The sequence below is a fragment of the Arvicanthis niloticus genome, chromosome 1, assembly GCF_011762505.2.
Source record: "Arvicanthis niloticus isolate mArvNil1 chromosome 1, mArvNil1.pat.X, whole genome shotgun sequence".
Taxonomy (NCBI): Eukaryota; Metazoa; Chordata; class Mammalia; order Rodentia; family Muridae; genus Arvicanthis; species Arvicanthis niloticus.
In genome coordinates, this window is record NC_047658.1 from 126626560 (window position 1) to 126648267 (window position 21708).

General features: G+C 37.9%; 1 protein-coding gene and 1 long non-coding RNA gene across 3 annotated transcripts in view; one reads left to right on the plus strand and one right to left on the minus strand.

Annotated features, from left to right (window-relative positions):
* The window catches only part of Carnmt1 (carnosine N-methyltransferase 1), a 35981-nt gene extending 19084 nt beyond the window's left edge, over positions 1 to 16897 (plus strand). For both annotated transcript variants that reach the window (XM_034522471.2, XM_034522480.2), the window contains 5 exons: positions 1736 to 1876; positions 2917 to 3095; positions 5262 to 5375; positions 13174 to 13277; positions 13820 to 16897. In XM_034522471.2, the coding sequence (XP_034378362.2) occupies positions 1736 to 1876; positions 2917 to 3095; positions 5262 to 5375; positions 13174 to 13277; positions 13820 to 13921 (640 nt within the window). In that variant the 3' untranslated portion in view covers positions 13922 to 16897. The remainder of the gene's footprint in view (positions 1 to 1735; positions 1877 to 2916; positions 3096 to 5261; positions 5376 to 13173; positions 13278 to 13819) is intronic.
* Positions 15567 to 20895, minus strand: LOC143435479 (uncharacterized). The gene is made up of 2 exons (XR_013105821.1): positions 17763 to 20895; positions 15567 to 16868 (listed from the first exon to the last, which is right to left on the minus strand). It is a non-coding gene; the product is annotated as an uncharacterized LOC143435479 (long non-coding RNA).
* Positions 20896 to 21708: the final 813 nt, after the last annotated feature.

Sequence of the window (21708 nt, forward strand, 5' to 3'; positions counted from 1 at the left end):
TATGTAGATAAGGATGGCCTTGAATTCATAAACAGTCTGCTTGCCTCTGTCTCCCGATTCCTGGGATTAAAGGTGTGTGTTCATTCTTGGCAGGTGTATTATTCAAACATATTCATAAACAATCTGCTTGCCTCTGTCTCCCAATTCCTGGGATTAAAGGTGTGTGTTCATTCTTGGCAGGTGTATTATTCAAACATATGTTCCATAAATGATATACAAAAAACCCCACTTTACTGAGTGAGCCATTTCCCAGGCCCCAATTTCTTTCTTTCTTTCTTTCTTTCTTTCTTTCTTTCTTTCTTTCTTTCTTTCTTTTCTTTCTTTCTTTTAAAAGTGGAATATGAAAAGATTATCCCGTAGAATATAATGCAAGTAAAAATGTCCTGTTGCTCTCTGAGAGTGAAGGCCTTGGGGAATAGGTAGTTTGTGAGATTTGAATAGTTCGAAATTGAATTGGATTTGTGAGCCAAAGTTTGAAAGTGTAGTAAGTTAAATTTCCTCTTTATAGGCGTGATACTGATTGCACACATTTTCTTTTTGGTTCCTATACAAATGCCATTTTCCTGTCATTTTTTTAAACTAAAGTTACTTTTAGTTATGTGTGTGCACATGTTTGTACCAATACATGCATGTAGGGGTACATTTGACGGTCTGACAACAGCCTGAAAGTGTAGGTTCTCTTCCACTATGTGGGCCCTAGGGATTGAGCTCATCAGCCTTAGAACTGCCTTTACCTATGGAACCATTTTGCTAACCCTGTAACTTGATTTGCCAGGGTTCCTGAGAAAAGGTCCCCGCCTCCTACTTTTTTTCCCCTTAAAGCTTATTGCAGTTCTATTGGAAAATGGCAGAGCTCAGACAGAAGGAGACATGTAATGGCAATGTGATGAGGAAATGGAGCCTCTGGTTTGACACAGTCTATTTGTCTTAAATGCTCCCAGTATTTGCAAGGGGAGCTGTGGCAGCAAGGTCACAAGTTTGAGGCCAGTCAGGCTCCTTAATGACACACTTCAGAAAAGAAGGCAGTTGTTCATTTTTCTCCAAGAAAATATCCATCCTTCTAACCTTTCCTCTCTTCCTTTTGGAAGAGAGGTAGGGGCAGTGGAGACAACAGTTCTTTTTTGTCTCCCAAGCTACTCTGGGATTTACTATGTAGACCAGGCTAGTCTTAAACTCATGGCAGTCCCGTTAGTCTCCCAATTCTGGATTAACAGGTATGAGCTACTGTGCCCAGTACCCCTGCCCTTTTCTTTTTGTAACTGAGAGCTATAAAATTTTAAAGATGTACTTTATATATTAAGATCTAAATGGAGTTAATTCATTTGGTTCTGTAAATCATGTTTTATGAACTTGGAAGTAAGGTTTTGTTCTCTGCCTCATGGTGAAATAATTGTTCAAAAGTCCTACATGTAATAAGGGATCACTTGGGATAATTTATCTTCCCAGAAATAAGAATGACTATACATCTTTAGATACAATGTTATTCTATTTTTTTTCCTGAAAAGTATTTTTAGGGGAATAAAACCCTTACTTGATAACATTACAATTCCGTCTTTTATTTTTATTGCTATTTAGTAATAATTCAGTTTTAAGAAATCAAGAGTAATCTTATTTTATTGAATAATTGAATAAATTTTTGGTTGTTAATATGGATTTTGTCTTTTTTTTTTTTTTTTTTCTTTCTTTCTTTTTTCCTCTTTGAGGGGCTGGATATAATTGCCTTGTTTCATTTCAGGGATCCTTCTAAAGTAAATATTCTGGTACCTGGTGCTGGACTAGGAAGATTGGCCTGGGAAATAGCTATGCTAGGTTATGCTTGTCAAGGAAATGAATGGAGTTTTTTTATGCTCTTTTCTTCCAACTTTGTACTCAACAGGTATTTAATTTACTTTTTGATGGAAATAGTAATTTCTAAAAATCATATTGCTTTGCCTACTTTTGAACAATTCTGAATTAGAAGAAAAATATATAGTACTGGAGTTATGTAGATCATATTTAAATTAAATTCATAATGCTTATACTGATGGCTACTGTAGCCAGTGTTAATTAGCTAACAGTGTTGACATAGGACAAGCAAACAACCTTTTAGAAAGTAATTAGGCATTCCATGAAACTAAAATTTCTCTGAGATTTTTCACTTTTTGTTTTTTTGGTGAGGTAAGAGTTTACTTTTAACAATTGTAACTATTTTCCCTGACTGACTTACAATAAGTGGCCATATGTGTTCACATGACTGAGTGGATTGAGGATCCAAACTGTGTCCTCTACCAGAAGGTAGTAGAAAAGAGTTTCTGTTTTTAAGTCAGAAGATACAGTGTATTTGAGGCAAAGAACTAGCTGCCTGTTTCAATAGCATGTTACTGGTAACTTATTCAGTCAGTACAATGCTGTGTTATTGGTGGCAATGTGCGGTTTAGGTTGCTGGTGAGCTGGGGAAAGGATTATTATGCAAAATAGTAGAAATGGGTAGAATAATAAGACTAGTGTGCTTGTTTTATTCAACTCTGAGGTTCAGGAATACATTTTTGCTGGGTGTGGTGGCACAGGCCTCTAATCTCAGCTCTCTTGAGAGGAAAACAGGAGGATCAGGAGTTCAGTGCCATCCTCAGTTACACAGTGAGTTTAAGGCCAGCCTGCTACATAAGACCCTGTCTAAGAAAACAACATTTTACTAATTTTTTTTTAAATTGGAATGAATAGTACATGTGGATCTCTGAACTTCTTTTAATTCATGGTTGGTCATCTACCTGTATACACAGCTTCAGATAACTGAGCATAGTGTAGTGTTGACAATCTTTAAGTCTAATAAATTATGTGGGAAAACCTCAAGCAATAGATGATATTTTAGTGCTTAAAGTAGATTTTTTTAAGGTAAAATGTGTAGTTAACATTGAACCTTATGCTCATATTTTACAGATGTTCTGAAATTAACAAATACAAACTTTATCCCTGGATCCATCAGTTTAGCAATAATCGGAGATCAGCTGATCAGATTCGACCCATTTTTTTCCCTGATGTTGACCCCCACAGTCTTCCTCCTGGTTCTAACTTTTCGATGACAGCAGGAGACTTTCAGGAGATTTACTCAGAATGCAGTAAGTTCAAAGCAAGTATTTAAAAGCTCTTACCCATTATTCTAAAAATGATCCAGTGTTATAACCATTTATTTTGATGGCAGAATATAACGTGTGCAATGTCAAGTGACAATGTAGAGTATTTTCAGGGTTGTGTAAAAGGCCATGACAGGAAGTATAAAGAAATTTATGTACATTCAAGAGATGTTGATTGTTAACAAAAGACAACTTAGGAACCCAAATGTATGCTGAGTGTACTAAAGATGGAAATAAGCTGATGTGGGCCTGGAGCTGTCGGTAAGAGGCTGTGGCCTGGCTGTGGCCTGGCTGTGGCCTGGCAGACAGAAATGGGTCGTACTTGAGGTACTATTCACAAAAGAGTAAGGTCATGGGGTCTGCAGCAGGACTAGTCTGACAAGGAAAGAAACTTTATGGGAAGCATGTCTTAAGAGTTAGGTTAGCTTCAGTTGTAGAAGACTTGGGTTGCAAGTTCTATTTTGGCCTGGCAGATTATTGAAGACCATTGGAGGGAGGCAGGAATGGGAAGAGTGAATTGGCAGTAACAGGAAAGGAAAACAGAATTCTGAGTGGGAGTAAGAGCATTTTTTCAACACATACCTGTTTGTTACCTGTTAAATGCCAAGTGTATTCAAAGCACAACAGATAGCAAGACAAAGTCCCTAGCCACAGGGAAATTAACAAGTCTGCAAGGGACAGAGAGGCCATAACATACAATATTGTTTGGAAGAAAATAATGTAGAGAATAAAGTGTAAAAATAGAAACCAAGAAGGAATTTGCCCCTTGCATGTTTAGGGATAGCAGGGTTAGGGGAGAGTGCTTGGCTGTGTTCAGCAGGGGCTGTGGTGAAGTGACTAATGGAGAGGAGGGAGATTAAGAGGGTTGGTTAAGACAACTCAAAGCAAGTAGCTTGAATTGTATGAGAGCGACAGGAAGCCACGGGAAAGATGGCATAGAGCAGGGAGTAGCAACATAGAATAAATACATTTTTATTTCCCCCTAAATTTTGAGATTGGATCAAACTGCATTCTGAAGTTAAAAAGGAACAACTGGGGGAAGTTAAACTTCTGGGTATGTGAATAAGATCTCAAAACAGGAGTGAAGTTGATGAGAAGCTTCACAGTGCAACTGAGAATCATACTCCTCTCCTGGGGTTGGAAGTCGGCTGTCTTAGGGTTTTACTGCTGTGAACAGACACCATGGCCAAGGCAACTCTTAGACAAGATTTAATTAGGGCTGCCTTACAGGTTCAGTCCATTGTCGTTAAGGTGAGAGCATGGCGGTGTCCAAGCAAACATGGGAAGAGCTGAGAGTCCCACCTTTTATTCTGAAGGCAGCTAGAGAAGACTGGCTTCTAGGCAGCAAGGATGAGAGTATTAAAGTCCACACCCACAGTGACAAACCTATTCCAGTAAGGCCACACCTCTTAATAGTGCCATTCCCTGGGCCAAGCATATACAAACCATCACAAAGGTACAGTTGATTTCTGTTGGGCCAGGCATTTTTACTACATCATAGTTGGAATACACACTACATCTTGAATCTGCTCCCTACCTCTGCCTAGCAACAGCTTCCAAGAGCTAAACAGTGTTCTTATTGAGGACCCACCTCAGCCTATGACTTCCCCAGACAACTTTCCCCTGATGATTATCAAGTCATGGTAAATATTGCGTATTTTGATATCATTTATTTTTCAAATTGGCAAGAAAAGCTTACTTCTAAAATCTGCCAGAATTAGTGGTTAACTCTGTTTAAATCAGAACTCAAAAACTTAAGATGACAATTATTTTGTTTTACCAGATTCTAAATGAGAGCTAGGGTAGCCCAGTCACAGTGCACTTTCCTAGCTCAAGATCCTAAGGTTCAGTCACAAGCATCCTGAAAGTAAACTCAGTAAAACTAAAGGCTAGCAGTTGACAGTGAACAATTGTTTTAACAGTGTCATTTGGTAATACATGGTAATGTGTCAATAACGAATGATTTCCAAATTGATTACTATATCTACTTTGCTACAATCATCTTGAATATATAGTATTAATCGTGTCTATATCCCTTCAGTTAAATGAAATATTTATATGCTATAAGAGTTCATTGGCAAGCTTAAAAGGTAAAAGACAAAAAAACAAAAACAAAATAACAGATGCAGTGGTCTGATTTCTGTTGACTAGATACCTGGGACTGTATTGCCACCTGTTTCTTCATAGACACAGCTCACAATGTAATTGATTATATTGATACAATATGGAGAATACTCAAGCCAGGTGGAATTTGGATAAATCTTGGTAAGTGCTTATATATTTTATATTTCAGTCTGAGTATTTAGAGCTGCCTTTCCATTTGTAGTGGCGCAATAACAGATACTTGAAAATATTGTAATTATGTTGTATTATCTGTTAGACCACATCCTAGTGGGTGTTACCTTCTAAAAATAGTGGGAGTCCAAGCATTAGGGTGACCCTCATAATGTCAGTCTTATGAGTCTTAACTTCAGAGTATACAGTCCCTTGTCTTCCCTTTCCCCACTTAATGTAGGCAGCGGTAGTTCATTCTGTTAAGAGAGTGTTTTCAGAAACTGAAATGACAAGCATGGGGCTTGTGTGGTTCTGCACTAGGTCTTCTGCATATATGGTTTGGCTGTCAGCTTGGTGTCCTTGGGAGATCCTAACAGTGGGAGCTGGTGTATCTCTGAATCGTTTGCTTGCTCTTGAGAATCTTTTCCTTTTATTGGCTTGCCTTGTCCAGCATTGATAATGAGAGCTTTTGCCTTGTCTTATTGTTCTTATTTTATCCTATCTGGCTGTCATCTTGGAGACGTGTTCTATTTTGAAGAGGAAATGTGGGGAGAGGGAAGGTGAGGGAGTAAAGCTAAGAGGAATGGAGAAAGGAGAAATGTTGTTGGAATGTATTGTGTGAGAGAAGAATCTGTTTTCAATTTTTAAAAAGTTCACAAGAAAATAAAACAAAACAAAGAAGAGAATGTTTTTGGTTTTTTTTTTTAATCCTTGGAGGAAGGAAAGGATTTTACTTCGATCATGGAATTTTCTTCTCCAGTAGATAGTTTTTCTAACTACCTGAGTTTAAGAAACAATAGAAATATAATTTCTTATATGCAAAAAACTTGTACTTTGAGCCTACTGCTTGATACTAGAAATCAAATTATGACTGTGACTTGTTTCTTCATCAATCTAAAGGAAAATGCCTGATTTTTCCTCTTAAAGGTAAAAGAAGTACGGTGAGATGTGCATTTAATATGCATGAAACATAAATATGCATTTAAGTGTGCATATCTTCCTTAAGTGTGATATGTGCCCTATGTTCAGAAAGTTAACCAAGTTAGAATATAAGACTTTTCATGATGAGTGTCTTAGGGTTTTACTGTTGTGAGCAGACACCATGTGCTTATAAGAACAACATTTACTTGCAACTGGCTTACAGGTTCAGTCCATTATCATCAAGGTGGAGCATGGCACCATCCAGGCAGATATGGTGCAAGAGGAGCCAAGAGTTCCTACATCTTTATCTGAAGACTGCTAGAAGACTAGTTTACAGGCTGCTAGGATGAGGGTTTTAAAGCCCAAACCCAGAGTGGCACACCTACTCCAGCAAGGCCACACCTTCAAATAGTGCCACTCCCTGGGCTAGGCATACTCAAGCCACCACAGTGTTTTACTACAGAAAAGGACAGATAAATAAAATACCTACTTTATTGCTGAGGTTCTGTCAACTATACTGTGTACTGGTTTTATTTTTACTAGAACTTTTTTTTTTTTTTTTAATCAGGACCAAGACTAGGAATAGTAAGTCTTCCCACTTCAGAATTCTGTAGGACTAGATGAAGAACAGCTGTAAAATACAGTCATCATTAGATTCAAATATCTTAAACCTTAGATCTTTAAAAGTGAATGCTTTGGGAAACTTAGCCCAAGGAATGATTGAAGGATACCACTGAGAGTCTATTTGTTTCCTGTGAGTGAAGAACCTTTATAAATAATTTAAATTCACAACGACCCTATCTTGTGTTCTGTTTTGTGGTTCTAAAGGTCAGAGTAGGGCCTCATGTACCTAGACAAGTGCTCTTATCACTGAGGTCCATCCTCAGCATCTCAGAGCAGCCCTAATGGAAAGACACTATTTAAATCATCTTGGTTTAAATAACTAGCAGAATGATCCTGAGCTTACTTATGGCAGGAGGCAGGCTCACAGCCTGAAACTGTCAGGCTATGACATTGTGCTAAGCATTAATATGACATATATTTACATAACTGAAGGTTTGGATCCTAGTTACTGAGTTATGATAAGGTTTGCTGTCTTTCTAAGGTATTTGATTCAACTCATATAAAAGCCGAACACTAAAGTTGTATAATAGATGCCTAACAATGTTGGCCTTCTATAAGGAGGAGAGTTGCTAGCTAAAAGTAGAATGCATCCTAAGCAACAGAAGTCATGGAGCAGGAGGCTAACAAGAGGACAGTTAGACCTTCTAGTCATCTAGCCACAGGGTTCAAAATAATTTGAGGCATTAGAATAATGGAAAAAACCCACATTCGTTAATACTTCACAAATAGAACCTTTTGCATATATGAGTTAAAGAATATTAAAGATCATAATTAGGGGTGAAAAAATGGTTCAGGGGTTCAGCTATTCTTGCAGAAGACTGGAGTTCATTTCCCATCACCCACATCAGGTAACTCATAACCACCTGTAAGCCCAAGTCCAGGTACCTCTAGCCTGCACAGATGCCAGCACACATGTTCCCACACTCACACTCATACTTAGAAAAAAAATTTAAAAATAATAAAAGAATCTAGTTTTCTTTAAATATTACTGTATTCTAGATATCACCAGTGTTCTTTATTTTCTGTACCATGTTCTGGTTCTTTACTCCGTTCCTTCTATCCAGTTGTATGGTTTCCCTTACTGCTTTTAGTTCTTCATCTGTATGCCTGAACTAAGTACTACTCTTGTATTCCAAGCCAGTTTTCTCTTATATGGATTTAAAAAACAACAACAAAGAAGTCTCAGTATGAGTCTGCTCTCTGCTGCCTCTCTGAGAATATTCTATTCTTCGATCTCTTCAGACTATCTCAACTAACACTAGGATACCATCTTTGCTTTGTTGTTAATTAGGCTGGGTTACTAAAACAATGCCTAACAGATCTGATAAAATACAGAAGTTTATTCTGTCATAGTTGTATAGATGGAATTCCAAGGATAAGGTGCTAGCTGAGTTGACCTTGGAGAAGGCTCTCGTTTGTTGTAGTCATAGGTTGTACATTTCAAATGCAGCTGAACTCAGTGCTAAGGCTGTCACATACCAACTGGAAAGGGGAGGCATGGGGTCCAGACATTCAGTCCATATCGTCCTTTCTCTTCTTCACCATCTACAGAGTTGATCTGAAAGCTAAATCTTAAAGTTCCTTAGCACCTTCTAACTCTTTCTATCCCAGAGTTTCTCAGCTGTGGCCCAACTGTCATTTGGGCCAGGGTTATTGTTCAGGGCTCTTTTAGACATCACTAAGGTTAGTAATGATATCCTTAGCTTTTGCCTACCAGATCCAGTAGTATCCCCCCAGCATGCTAAGCAAACATTATTCCTTAGCCAGGCAGAATTGTTCCCAGTTGAGAACCATTGTTATAACTTCAAGTGCTTTTCTGTAGTAAGATTGATTCAGTTGTTCTTTGGGGTGTCTAACTCTCCATGTCCCTTTCATTTTCCTTTTTTTCCCCCCTCCAAAATAGGGTTACCTTTTGAACATGTAGATCTGTGTCTATCTGTGTCCTTACATAACATTATAGCTTTCTTGATAATTGCTCTCCAGGATTATGTCTAGAGCCTGTAGTGATCTTGTTTCTTACAACTCTACATTCTCCCGTTTCTACCCCGACCCCCCCCCCCCCCCACACACACACCCTTTTCCTTTTCTTCATTTCTGAGTTTTATGACAATAAGACTCTAATGCCTCCTAGTCACTTAGTATGGATCCTGGCAAGTAGTGGGCTTTACTGACTATGTTTGTGGGTGAATGTATTCAAGATTTGAAAGGAGGAACAAAGTGATATTCAGGTGTCAAACAGGAAGATTGACTGCCTAGAGACATGGTAAATTGGCATTTATACTGGTAAATATATGTTTCCCTGGTTTTGATGTCAGCCATGTGGATCTAGAGGCTTTGTACACTGAGAGAGGTTATCAGCCCCCTTAGAATATATGATTTTCTAAGGGTTTTACTATATGATTATAGAGACTAGAATCAGTATTTTCATATGTAGGAATTGCAATTGCCAGCAGTCTTCCATTTCTGACATTGAAGCAGAATTAGTGACCTTCTCCCTAGATTGCATCAAGTCAGAGTTGTAAGGATACTTACCTTATAGAATCCTTACAGGAAAAGTTAACATTTTCTATAGCCCTCCTCAGATTAGGGGAAACCAGTAAGCTGTTACTGTAACTGTTATGTCTATGGTAAATGTAGCCTTTATTCAGTTTTGCTGGCCCTATCAGCTGTCAATGCTTTGTACTTTCTTAAAGCACAAGGGAAGAAAATGCAAGTGTTAACAGAGTATTGTCTGTCAGGAAAATAATTAGATAAGGGTTAATACTAAAAGTCAGTTAACAGGTGGCCCGACAAATCTTAGATTGCATCTAACATCAGGAAATGGATAAGTACTTTTAAGACATCCACAATAAACATTCCTTAGAAATAATGAATAAAGCATAAGATGCGAAACCACATATGTAGTACTTCATACTATGCATCAGGGTAAGCCTGTAAGAAGATACAGTATATTTTTTAGTGAAAGTCAGTGAATGAATTAGAGATGGCTTTGTTTTCTCTTTATGCTGTTTCATGTTGCCTTAACTTTCTATTATGAGCTTGCTCTTCATTTTATGGTCAAGGAAAAATAAATCTTTGTTCTTTCTCTTACTATGAAGAAAGATGATAATTGGAAAAAGAAACTAACTGGCAGCTCCTGTCTGGGTTTCTGTTAATCCAGTTTCCCCCTTTCCAGACTATCACATAAACAGAACCATACAGTGTGGCATATTATGTCTCTGGCTTTCATTGTCTAGCATGATACTTTTGAGATTCATTTAGGTTGCTAAAGAATTCAGTGTGTTGTTGTTCCCTTTTTTTGCTGAGTGATACTTCACTGAATGGGTGGCATTTTATCAATTCTCTATGCATGGACATTTGATTTTTTGCCAGATTATGCTTTGCTATCAACATTTGGCACAAAAATCTTAGTATGGCTACAAGATTCTATTTCTCTTGGGTTAGCATCTGGTAAAGAAATTTCTTGGTTATATGTGATGAGTGCATAGGATATTTTGCCAGAAACTGCTAACCTGTTTTCCAGCGTAACAGTGCTATTGCTTCCCACTTCTGCTAAGGCATTGGAACGGTACTTCTTATTCAGTTATGAGTGAAAGTTTATACAGATCTTTCCTAACATGAAAGTGTAAATTGCTCAAAAATCTAAAACAACATGCCAAAGTCCATACATGATCTCATCTGACAGATCATAGGCAGCATGTATATGTACTAAAAATACTGGGCAAAATTAGTTTTATGGTATAGAGTTATAACTCATACTAGAGCCTTTCTATAAACAAAGCCCTGGGTTGCCCAGTACTATCCAACAGACTATCAGGTTATGCAAATAAGTATATATGAAACAAATTAGTTTTGTGGTTGGACTTGTTCCATTCCTCTAAATACCTCATTTTGTGTATGTAAATATTCTAAAACCAAAAACACCTGTGTTCTCAAGTATTTTAGATAAAAGACCTTCCATCTGTAACTCTTGTGGAAGTTTGAACCAGTCAGTTTGTTGTCTTTGACCCTCAAGAAATGTCTTTGTGTAAGGGAAAGTATTTGTCAAATCACAATTTATCTAAAAGACTAGAGAACATACTCATACCACAGTTATTGTCCTTGACTGTTAATATTATAGATACTTAAGTTGTATAATCAGTACATGCTAATCATTTTAGTAGACTTAGAAGAAACTTAAAAACATCTTCTTTTGGGTAGTGAGATGGTTATATGGATAGGAGTGCCTGTTAAGAAAGAATAACGACCTAAATTTGATTCCTAGCATATACAAAGCACTTGCTACTCTTTCAGAGGACTGGGGTTTGGTTCCCAGACCCATGTTGTATGGTTCACAACAGCCTGTAACTTGAGCACTTTGTGAATCTGATCTTTCTTCAGGCCTCTGCAGGCACTTATACACATGTGGCATACACACAACACAGACACATACCTGTAATATAAATAAAATAAAAATAAATTGTATAAAAGGGAAAGCCAGATGTCTGCACATACATGCCTATATCCCTAATTCTGTTGGAGACAGAGATAAGAGGATCACTGAATCTTGCTGGCCACCACCATATATGTCCCCAGGTTTGATGAGATACCTTGTCTCAAAGAAATAAGGTGGAGCGTGATAGAGAAGGACATCCAGTGTCATCCTCTGATCTATCTTTGTGTGCACACATGTACACTTATACCACACACTGTGTGTCATAATGCTCGATGGTTAGTTTGTAAATTAGAGAATGCTGACATTTACTTGAAGGTAGTGTGTAATGTAACAGTGAAGTAAATGAGTTTTAGAGGATGTTGTACTATAAAAAGTTTTATTTTATTTTAGCTTACAGATTATAGTCGATCATGCAGGGAAGCCAAGGCAGGAACTCAAGGTAGGCAGGAGCTTGAAGTAGAAACAACAGAGGAATTCTGCTTTCTGGATTGCTTTCTCTGCCTTGCTTGCCTACTTTTCTTAAAAAGCCTAGGCCCACCTGTCTAAGCATGGCTTTGTCACAGTGGACTGGGCCCTTTTATATTATTTAGCAAACAGAAATTGCCTCTCTTACATGCCCACAGGTCAATCTTAATGGAAACAATCCTCAATTAAAAGATAAACTTCTTCCCAGGTAAATCAAGTTGACAAACAAGGTTAGCCATTACAAGAATGAACAATCAGGCTGAAGAAGACTTAGATTTCAGGAAAATTTTGAAGTATAGCTAAAGTTTGAGTTTGAGGGATAGGGCGTTATAGGCTTTTGAGATCAAACAAAGAAGGAAAGAAAATATAAGTGGCATATTGGAGGGAGTGTATACCTACAAACTGTATTTTCTGATGCTCTTAAAGCAATAGACCAAGGGTTTGTAGAGATGATTCAGTGGTTAAAACATCTTACTGCTCTTGCAGAGGACCAGGTTTAGTCCCAGTACCCACATGGTGGCAGCTCACAGCCTTGGTTAACTAGAGTTCCAGGAAGTTCTGATGCCTTCTTCTGGCCTCCATGTGGTTGCTGGGAAGACTGTTGGGAGGCTCTGCACTCTGTAAAAAGGCTTTAATATAGTTTAGGACTGAACATATGGTCAGATATTGTCTCAGAAAGAGTAGGTTTTTAAAGAACAACAACTTATTTTGAAGTATGCTAACTTATAAATTATATTCATGGTCATTTATTCTAGTGGTTTAGGTAGGGTAAAAATAGATGGGGTCCAGCATGACTAGATCTCTAGCATTTGAGAAGCTGATGCAGGAGAATCTGATGTTCAAGGTCTTCTAGACTATATTGAAAAATCCTACCTAAAAATTGAAGAAGATAATGTTTACATATAGGATGGAAAGGCCTTTTAGGAGCAGAAACAGTCTCTCTTGTTCCTTGGTTGTTCATTCGTCCGTCCTTCCTTCTTTCCTTCCTTCTTTTCTTTCTTTCCTTCTTTTCTCCCTCTCTTTCTTTCTCTCTCTCTCTTTCTTTCTTTCTTTCTCTCAGTATATTCTTTGAAGACTGTAAGTGGAGCAAGTTGGATGTAGGATTTATTTTTAACTCATCTAGGGTAATCTGAAGATACACTTGTGGCATGAAGATGTTTTCTTAGCTGAAACTGAATGTTTTTTTGTTTGAGAGGTTTGAACAATTGTCCTCAGCAAAGGTAGAGGTTCTTTTCATTTTTACACTATTTCCTACTCAAACTAGTTCATCTGAAATTTAGTGTACAAAGCTATTAATGCATGTTTAAGTTCATGTAACTCATTCATAGTATCTTCAAACCATAGGTCCTCTACTATACCATTTTGAAAATCTGGCAAATGAACTGTCTATAGAATTGAGCTATGAGGATATTAAAAACGTTGTTCTTCAGTATGGATTCCAGCTAGAGGTAAGAATGGAAAGACACAGGGCTAAAATATAACTTGGAAAGCCTTTAAACAAGAATATAGGCATTATAGCAGTTACTGACTTGGCTTCTTCACTTCTCTTTTTCTCCTCCAGATAGAGAGATTAATATTCAATAGCTTTCTTAATTGTAAAGATTTGAGACAATATACATGTAAAAGGGATGCTGCAATTCCTGTTGAAATAGACATTCAGTAATGGTAGCTGACAATGGCCTGGGTAATCACTTACTGACAGATATCAAGTAGACTAGGCTCTGGAGGAGGTAGACAGTGGGAAGGCAGGTCTCAAAGAAATACTTCATCTCTTCTGGCCTTTTTCATCTCCCCTACACCATATTTGTAGTTACAGGTATGATACTGAACTTACGTGACCTGTTATTTTGTAAAGGGATTATGGTGCTACTAGTCTAACATGGGGATCTGCTTAAATATGCCTATGATAGTGTCTACAACTACTAACTTCTTGGTATTTGTTACTAGTGTTGCCATCATGAGCTTACTATGATTTTTGTTTGTATTACAGGTGGAAAAAGAATCTGTATTGTCAACATATACTGTGAATGATCTGTCTATGATGAAATACTACTATGAATGTGTTTTGTTTGTGGTCCGGAAGCCACAATAACGGTCTTAAGTGGTATTACCCAGAAAACATTTAATAAGGGTAAATGCTGAAATAAGCAACTCACAGTAAACTATCAGTGACAACAGGACACAACCTCAAATCAGTGGTGCCTTCTTATTCCTAACAAAATTTAGAAATAGTGTCTATTTTCTTAATGATGTCTATTGCTTTTTTCAGAAATATACTATACCATGCCAATTTATACCACACAAGTAAAAAAAAAAAATGAAGAAAATATCTCCCATGCAGATATCTAATGGAGGAACTATCTTCAAGTACCTTTTTCTTTGCGGCCTAGAATTGTCTTTCTTTAAGAAAATAAACATAAACTCCAGTTTTCATGAAGCTATTGCAAGTCTGCCATATTAATTAATCACTGATAGTACTAAAGTCCATGATCTCCTTTTTGCATTTAGCATTGCCTGTGTTACTTTTAAAAGGATCTTCTGTCATATTTAGCATCTAGAACTGGAATTGTTCTCATTGGACCTAAGTAAAGTATACTTAGAGAATTTGAAACTATTCTTTCACCGTTCAAATTAGCTTTTTTTTTTTTTTTTTTTTTAAAGTTCAGTTGCATTTAGAGAACATCAAACATGTCATGTATGAAATGGTAAATCAATTGTATCACAGGTTAAAATTCATGAACTACAGTAACAGAGAAAGTCTTTGTCCACATTAAACTGAATCTTATATTAATTCCTGGATCCCTTTGAAATGTATAAATATAAATATTCAGAGGCCCAAAAGCTTCTTTTTTAAAGCAGTGTTAAGAAACTGGAAAAATAAGAATAAAAATCTGCCCATCTGAAATAATTTCAAATTAGAAATTAATTACAAAGCTTGTCAGTGTGATGTTTACAATGATATCTTTAAAGTATGTGGCTTATGAAAGCAAGCACTTTTTAGTTAACATGTATTTTAGTGAAAATTATCATAATAGAATTAATGTGAAAAGTTCTGAGTATGAAATTTAGGGATAAATTAATGCCTGTGGTCTGTGTCTTCAGTACCCTAGGCAGCAGCCATTCATGGAAGTTGAGAATAATACTAATGTTGTCCCCCGATCGAGTTGAAGTTGAAACAGTGCTGAAGTTGAAACAGCACGTGCTGCTCTGATTTTCTACCTCTAGGGAGGCCTTTTCAGAGGGAGTTTTCCTTGTTAGTTTTAATGTTTGTTATTCTGTTTCCATTAGCTAGAAAAGCAGAGGTGGTCTGTGTTTTAACTTCTACAAGAACAGAAAGTTCTTGCTGAGTGTTTCACTAATGTGTGACCTCTGACATCTGGATTAGATGGATTTAATATGTCCTAGTGACATAACTGCCTTGTTTCCATGCTTTAATAGGAAGCCTTACTTTAAGTCTCTGAGCCTTTGTGTTGCTTAGGTTTGGGAGTCTATAGGATCTGGTATCTTTCTAGGTGGGAGAGTTCTACACAATATGGGGATTTTTGTCATCTGTCCTTCCATTATGTAGTACATGGCTCCACAAAGCAAATTTTACTTCTTAGTCTCTGTAAGTCCACAGATTTTAAAATCATTTCTTGTTCTTCCATTGCTTATTATTTTACAAATGTTCATTTGGTGGAAATTCTTATCTCTGTACAAGTGGGAAATATCTCTCAGAATTATTTTTTTAAGGGGAAAAAATAACCTAAAAGAAATGTATTTTAAAAGACACATCCAGTGAACAGCAAGGAATGCATGCTTTTTACGTTGTTATTTAGGAATGCTTTTATTCATTGAGTGGTGTTAATTTTTTTAAAAAAACAAAGGTAAGAACAGACTGACACCAGAGGGCTTGTTACCTAAGGACTCCTTTTCTGTTATGTTTTATTCTTTAATATTATTACTTACATTTCTAAATTATGTATTTTACTTAAATCTGAAATCAATTTTTCATTTATTTTTTCTTCATATCATGAATATTTTAAAAATATTCCTTATAAATTTGCATTGCTTTTTTTCTTGTGACTTTTGAGGTTAATATATTCTAAACTTGAAAATATGGAATAAATCAATAATAGAAGTGTCACTGGAAGAGTTTAATTTTGTATTTTTTATATTTAGGTCTAGCAATTGACATGTGTAAGCCTTGAAATTTTAATTTTTTTCTTAAATTAGTGCTATACACAAATGTTCTCTTTTCATAAAGTGATCATGTGCTTGCTCTTTTTAAATTTACATTTTCTGAGGTGAAGATTTAGGTTTTGATCAATGAGCAAGATAGGGCATATAAAATATAGGGAGACTATCGAACTCACATTATGAAATGATCACGTCTGGGAACTGTAACGTGTATGGGATTTATGTGAAATTCACCTTCTAAATGTTGCCAGAAAGGTTGAATTGGAAGCTTCATGTCTGCGTGAAATTTCCTATATTTTTAATGTGTATATGGACTTAATTTTTCTTTAAATATTAAAGTCTACCAATTGCTATAACAGTTCTTGATTGTTTCCCTCAATGTAATGATGGCCATAACAGGAACATTATTTGAGCACATTTCTCGACTCTTTGTTAGCGGTTTTGTTTGTTTGTTTGTTTTATGCTTCTAGAAACTCAATGAGTTTTTGAGGTTTGCGTTTGTCAAGGTGTATAGTATTTATTTTCACTTTATTTCATTCGTGTTCAGTATAATGCACTTGGAATCTTCCAAGGAAAAAGATTAGTCTTGATCCTTAATTTTGTTAAATGATAGAATAAACTACAAAGGCTAACAGCAGGAAAAAAAGTTTCAAGAAGATTGTTCTTATCATCTGGAGTCATTTCTCTGAATTCTTACTTATCAACTGGGTGAGTGGTATCTCAGGACTTCTGCCAGACGACTCCACAGTGCCTCAGCAGAAGGCTGCTGTGTGAGGACTACACTCTTCATTCTGACTTGGTATTTCTTCTGCCCCTCGTCCTTTCTGTAGTGTTAATTTTCTATTTCTGTGACAACATACCTTTAAAGTAAAAGGATAATGGGTTAGTAGTTTGTCTCACAGCTTCACTCCTCGATCACTTACCTGGGCATGAGGGTGGGGGGAGGGATAAAGAACATGGAGTGAGGTGAAGCTGCTAATAACTTCATGGCAGCTGGGAAGCAGAGGGAACTGGAGGTGGGAAAGACCAAGAACAGAAATAGTTCCAGGAGCATGTTCCTTTAGAGTTAGGTTAACTTCATGGATTTCACCTCCCAATAGTCCATCAAGTATGGAGCCATCAAAGGATAATCCATGCATAAAGTCAGCCTTCACCACTAAATGATCACTAGGGATCAAACCTTTAACACATGCATCATTGAGGGACTTTTTTAGACTATCTCTGCTGCATTCACCCATCTACAAAACTGCAGAAGTCATCCAGGGTTCCCTGAGAGGTGAAGACCTATCTGTTAACGCACCTGACCTTGGCACACTGTCATGGGAGGGTGGAAGAGGGAGATAGTGTGGATAACTTCTTTACCAAGAAAATAGGAGAATTTATGAAGGTGAATGTCAGAGGATTACTTCTCAGTTTGTTTTCTCCTACAGGGCCTGAACTCAACATGTTAGGATCGGCAGCATGCGTTTTACACCAAACTACGGGACAGTCAGAATTGGTAGAAGACACTATTTGGTCAGTATGAACATAGGTAGCAAGGTTATGTTTTACATAAGCAGTACAAAGTTTAAACACAGACTCTGAAAGCAGCTGAAAATGCACATTACCTTTAGAGGAACTATCAAATATTAATGCAAAGAAGTGCAGCTGAAGTGCCAAGGCGTTAAAATGAAATTTAAGACTTCAGGTTATTTAATAGAAGTGAAAAAAATTCAAATGTATTTCAAACCTCAAGAACAATAAAAGCAACATACCAGAAAGCGCAGACTGCAGCTAAGGCAGGAAAGCTGAGAGAATTGCAGCTTGCACGTCAGTATTGGAAAAGACAGCTGGTCCTGCTGTGTGCCCACCATCCTAGCACCTGTTTCAGCAATACAGTGAATTGAGGTGACCTTGGGCTAACAATTAGAAAGGCTACACTCAATTTTAGGCTCCATGAGGACAAACTAGAGAGAAGAAAAAACCCAACAAATTGAACAGAAATCAGTGAAATGAAAAATAGAGAACAATGAATAAAGCACACTGTGAAATGGACACATTTCCTTGACTAAGTAGATTAGTTCACCAAGGACAAAGTAACTACAAGTGCTACTCTCAGGTCTTGTAAAGACGTGGGCAAAAAGATATGCAAAGATACAAGCTAAACCTGATCAAAAGGTAGAAGCTATCATGAAGACTAGAAGATTCTAATGAAGGACATTGAAAAATCTAACTAGAGCTCTTGAATAAGGAATGGACTTGATACTGTAAAGATGAAAACTCTCCCCAAATCCATCTGTAATTCCACTATAATTCAAAAGACCCAAGGGAAATGCTACAGATGGTTCCACATGGAAGAGTCAGGGGCCAAGGGTAGTGCAGACAATACTGAAAAAAGTCAAGGATTGCACTACAGCTGTCAAAACCTCTTAATAAAGTGTTTGTGCACACGGCATGGACCAAAGGACAACTTGCTGGAGTCTGCTCTCTCCATCATACTGGTCACAAGGATTGGATTCAGGTTCTTAGACTTGGAAGTAAGCACTTTTACTGTCAAACCTGCTTGTTAAGCTGTAACCATGTAGATACCATTTATTGAGATGCAACTGCAAAGAGAATAGTTGAGATGAATAGAGAATACCCAACCCTGTAAATCTCAGGTTAGCAGGAGTAGGAGCTGCACAAGAGTGAGCAAGTACATCTGTCCCATATGGGAATGGGATGGACTCAGACCTTCCTCTCAGCGTTCAGACATGTGTGCACACACTGATTCCAAGTGAATGAAGGACTTAAGTATGGAATGAAAAATAGGAAACTAAAATATTTAGACAAAACTAAATGTTTAGACAAACAAAAACATGAAAGATTTATTTTGCTACATTAAAATTAAGCCCTGTAGGGCCAATGAGTTTGCTCAGTGGGTTAAGGAATGTGCCACTGGGTATGACCATATGAATTTGAAACCTGGGAACTACTAGATGGAAGGAGAAAACTAACTTCACAACTTGTTCCACGTGTGTACTGTGCTGTGACAGGTACATGTGCAAATATAATAAATGTAATGAATGCCATATAAAAAGAAAGTTAAGGGCTGGAGAGATGGCTTAGAGGTTTAGAGCACTGACTGCTCTTCCAGAGGTCCTGAGTTCAATTCCCAGGAGTCACATGGTGGCTCAAAGCCATCTGTAGTGGGATCCCATGCCCAGTTCTGGTGTGTCTGAATACAGCTACAGTGTACTCATATACATAAAAGAAAGAATGGATGAAAGAAGAAAAAGAAAATTAAGGCTGGCCCTGGTATTTCATACCTTTAATCCCAGTTCTCAGGAGGCAGAGGCAGGTGGATCTATGTGAAGCCAGCCTGGTCTATTTAGAGAGCTCAAGGCCAACCAGGGATACATATTAAGACCTTGTCTCAAAAATAAAATAGAATAATTCACCACACAATGAAAATAAGACACAGATTAGTAGGAGCCTAACACCAACTATTACCATAGAAGATGTTTTCTAACATACTAAATAAAAAGCTTCTCACAAACCAGAGAAAAAGACATCTGCTTTAGCTTTTAAAGAGGGCTAAAGATGCAACGTGTCTTTGAACTGAAGTCTAGCCATCCAAACTGGGCCACGCAGGCATTAGAGTTCAGATGGTAGGTTTTGAGGCAGATTGTAGTGTAAGGATCAACCTCTTACAGCAGACCAAACTGAGAGAAAAATAGGACTGATCATTTGAACCACATAGTAAATGTAGAATTTGTTTAGCAAAGAACACCAGTAACTATAACTCCTGTACTCCTGTACCAAAACCAAAAATCTATAAATACAAAAAACATGTCCAGCTTCACTGAGTGAGATACGAATTGAAGCCATAATGAGATACCATTTCACATTGGCCATATTGTTTGCTGATGATGTAAGATAATAGTAATAATAACCACCTCTGGTGCTATAAAAAGCATTAAATTGAGAAGACCACTTTGTAATACAATAAAACACATTTTTGAACAATGCTGTTAGCATTTATAGATTTTGTTTTTAGAGGCAGGGTCTCTCTGTGTAGCCCTGACTGTCCTGAAACTAGATCTGTAGACCAGACTGACCTCTAACTCACAGACTGCTTCTGCCTCCCGAGTTCTAAGACTAAAGGTGTGCAACACCACCGCTAAGATAAAGCTTTTTAAGGTGACTAACATGTGTTTTCACGGGCATATCTGTATGGCAAAATTCCATGTTTGAAATATCAGCAGCTTATTGTATGCCAGTTATGCTTAAAATATTAGCAAAACCAAAAGCGTCTTAGAAATCCAGATAGGTGAGTGGATAGAGGGGGAAATTACAAAGAAGTAATAAATAACTCAAAGTCCAAAACAAGACTATTTGAGCACAGGAAAGAGAAACAGGTAACAATGAGGTGGCACACAGATGTTCCCTTCTGAAACTGGTCAGAGACACTTGCGTGTTATTACCGTCATTTTAGCCATACACATGTCTTTTTGTTTTGTTTTGTTTTAATGTATGAGGGCTCTATCTGCATATACACTTGTGTGCCAGAAGAGGGCATCAGATCCCGTTACAGATTGTTGTGAGCTACCATGCGGTTATTGGGAATTGAACTCAGGACCTCTGGAAGAGCAGCTAGTGCTCTACCACTGAGCCTCTCTCCAGGCCCAAGCATATGCTTTATACTACCTTGTGTACACATGCTAAGTTTCACAAGGAATTGGGGGTGGGACTGGCAATATTCTGAGAGAACAGGAGGAACAAATCTGTCCACGCTGTATTCTGTCGTTTTGGAACAATGTTTCCGCACAAGAAATCACTTGTAGGACTAAATTCATTCTCTCTCTCTCTCCCCTCTCTCCCCTCCTCCTCTTCTCCTTCTCCTCCTCTTCCTTTCTCTCTCTCTCTCTCTCTCTCTCTCTCTCTCTCTCTCTCTCTCTCTCTCTCTCCTCTCTCTCTCAGCTGGAGGAACTACCAACTGCAAACAGGAAATTGAGAGTTCAAACAAAAAAGCTATGGTACACTTCCGATAACGCTGTCTGTGCAGGTAGATACTGGCCCAGGTCTTCCACAACCTACTAGAGTACACATCTAGATACAGATGTTTAAGCATGCACATGGTGCATACTCATAAATACACCCATACACGTGTCTTTTTTTGTTTTGTTTTTTTGGAAGATTCTCAGTACCTATCAGCTAAAACAGATCTTCCATGCTCTAGAAAGATTGTTTCTTTGGAGTGCTGATGGCCGTATTTTCTTCCTTAGTTTTGCTTAGTTACTGCTTTTTCTCCTTTTCCTTACAGCACCGGGGATGGAACATACGGCCTTGGGCACGGTAGGCAACCACTATCCTTAAATTACTTTTTACTTTTACCAAAAGACTTAAAGTACGGGCTGAAGCAAACCCATCGCAGTTTGCACTTCTCTTTGCCAGACACCAGAAGGTCCTGGAATCTGCGGGCCGTTGCGGGCTAAGCAAACACCTCCGCCACACGAGGTTCGCAGCACAGAGGAAGGGGCCCAGTCCACTTCCCGTCTGGACCTCTGAGGCCGCGGGGTCTTCTGCCCGTGTCCTCGCCTGTTCCGCTTAGGGACTGCAACGCACACACACGAAACCGAACAACCGTGCAAGTAAAAATTAAGGCCGCTAGGGTGTAGCAACCTCCTACTAGCCACATCTCATGCCCCGCCCCCCTCAGGGGCGCACTTCCGGCCGCAA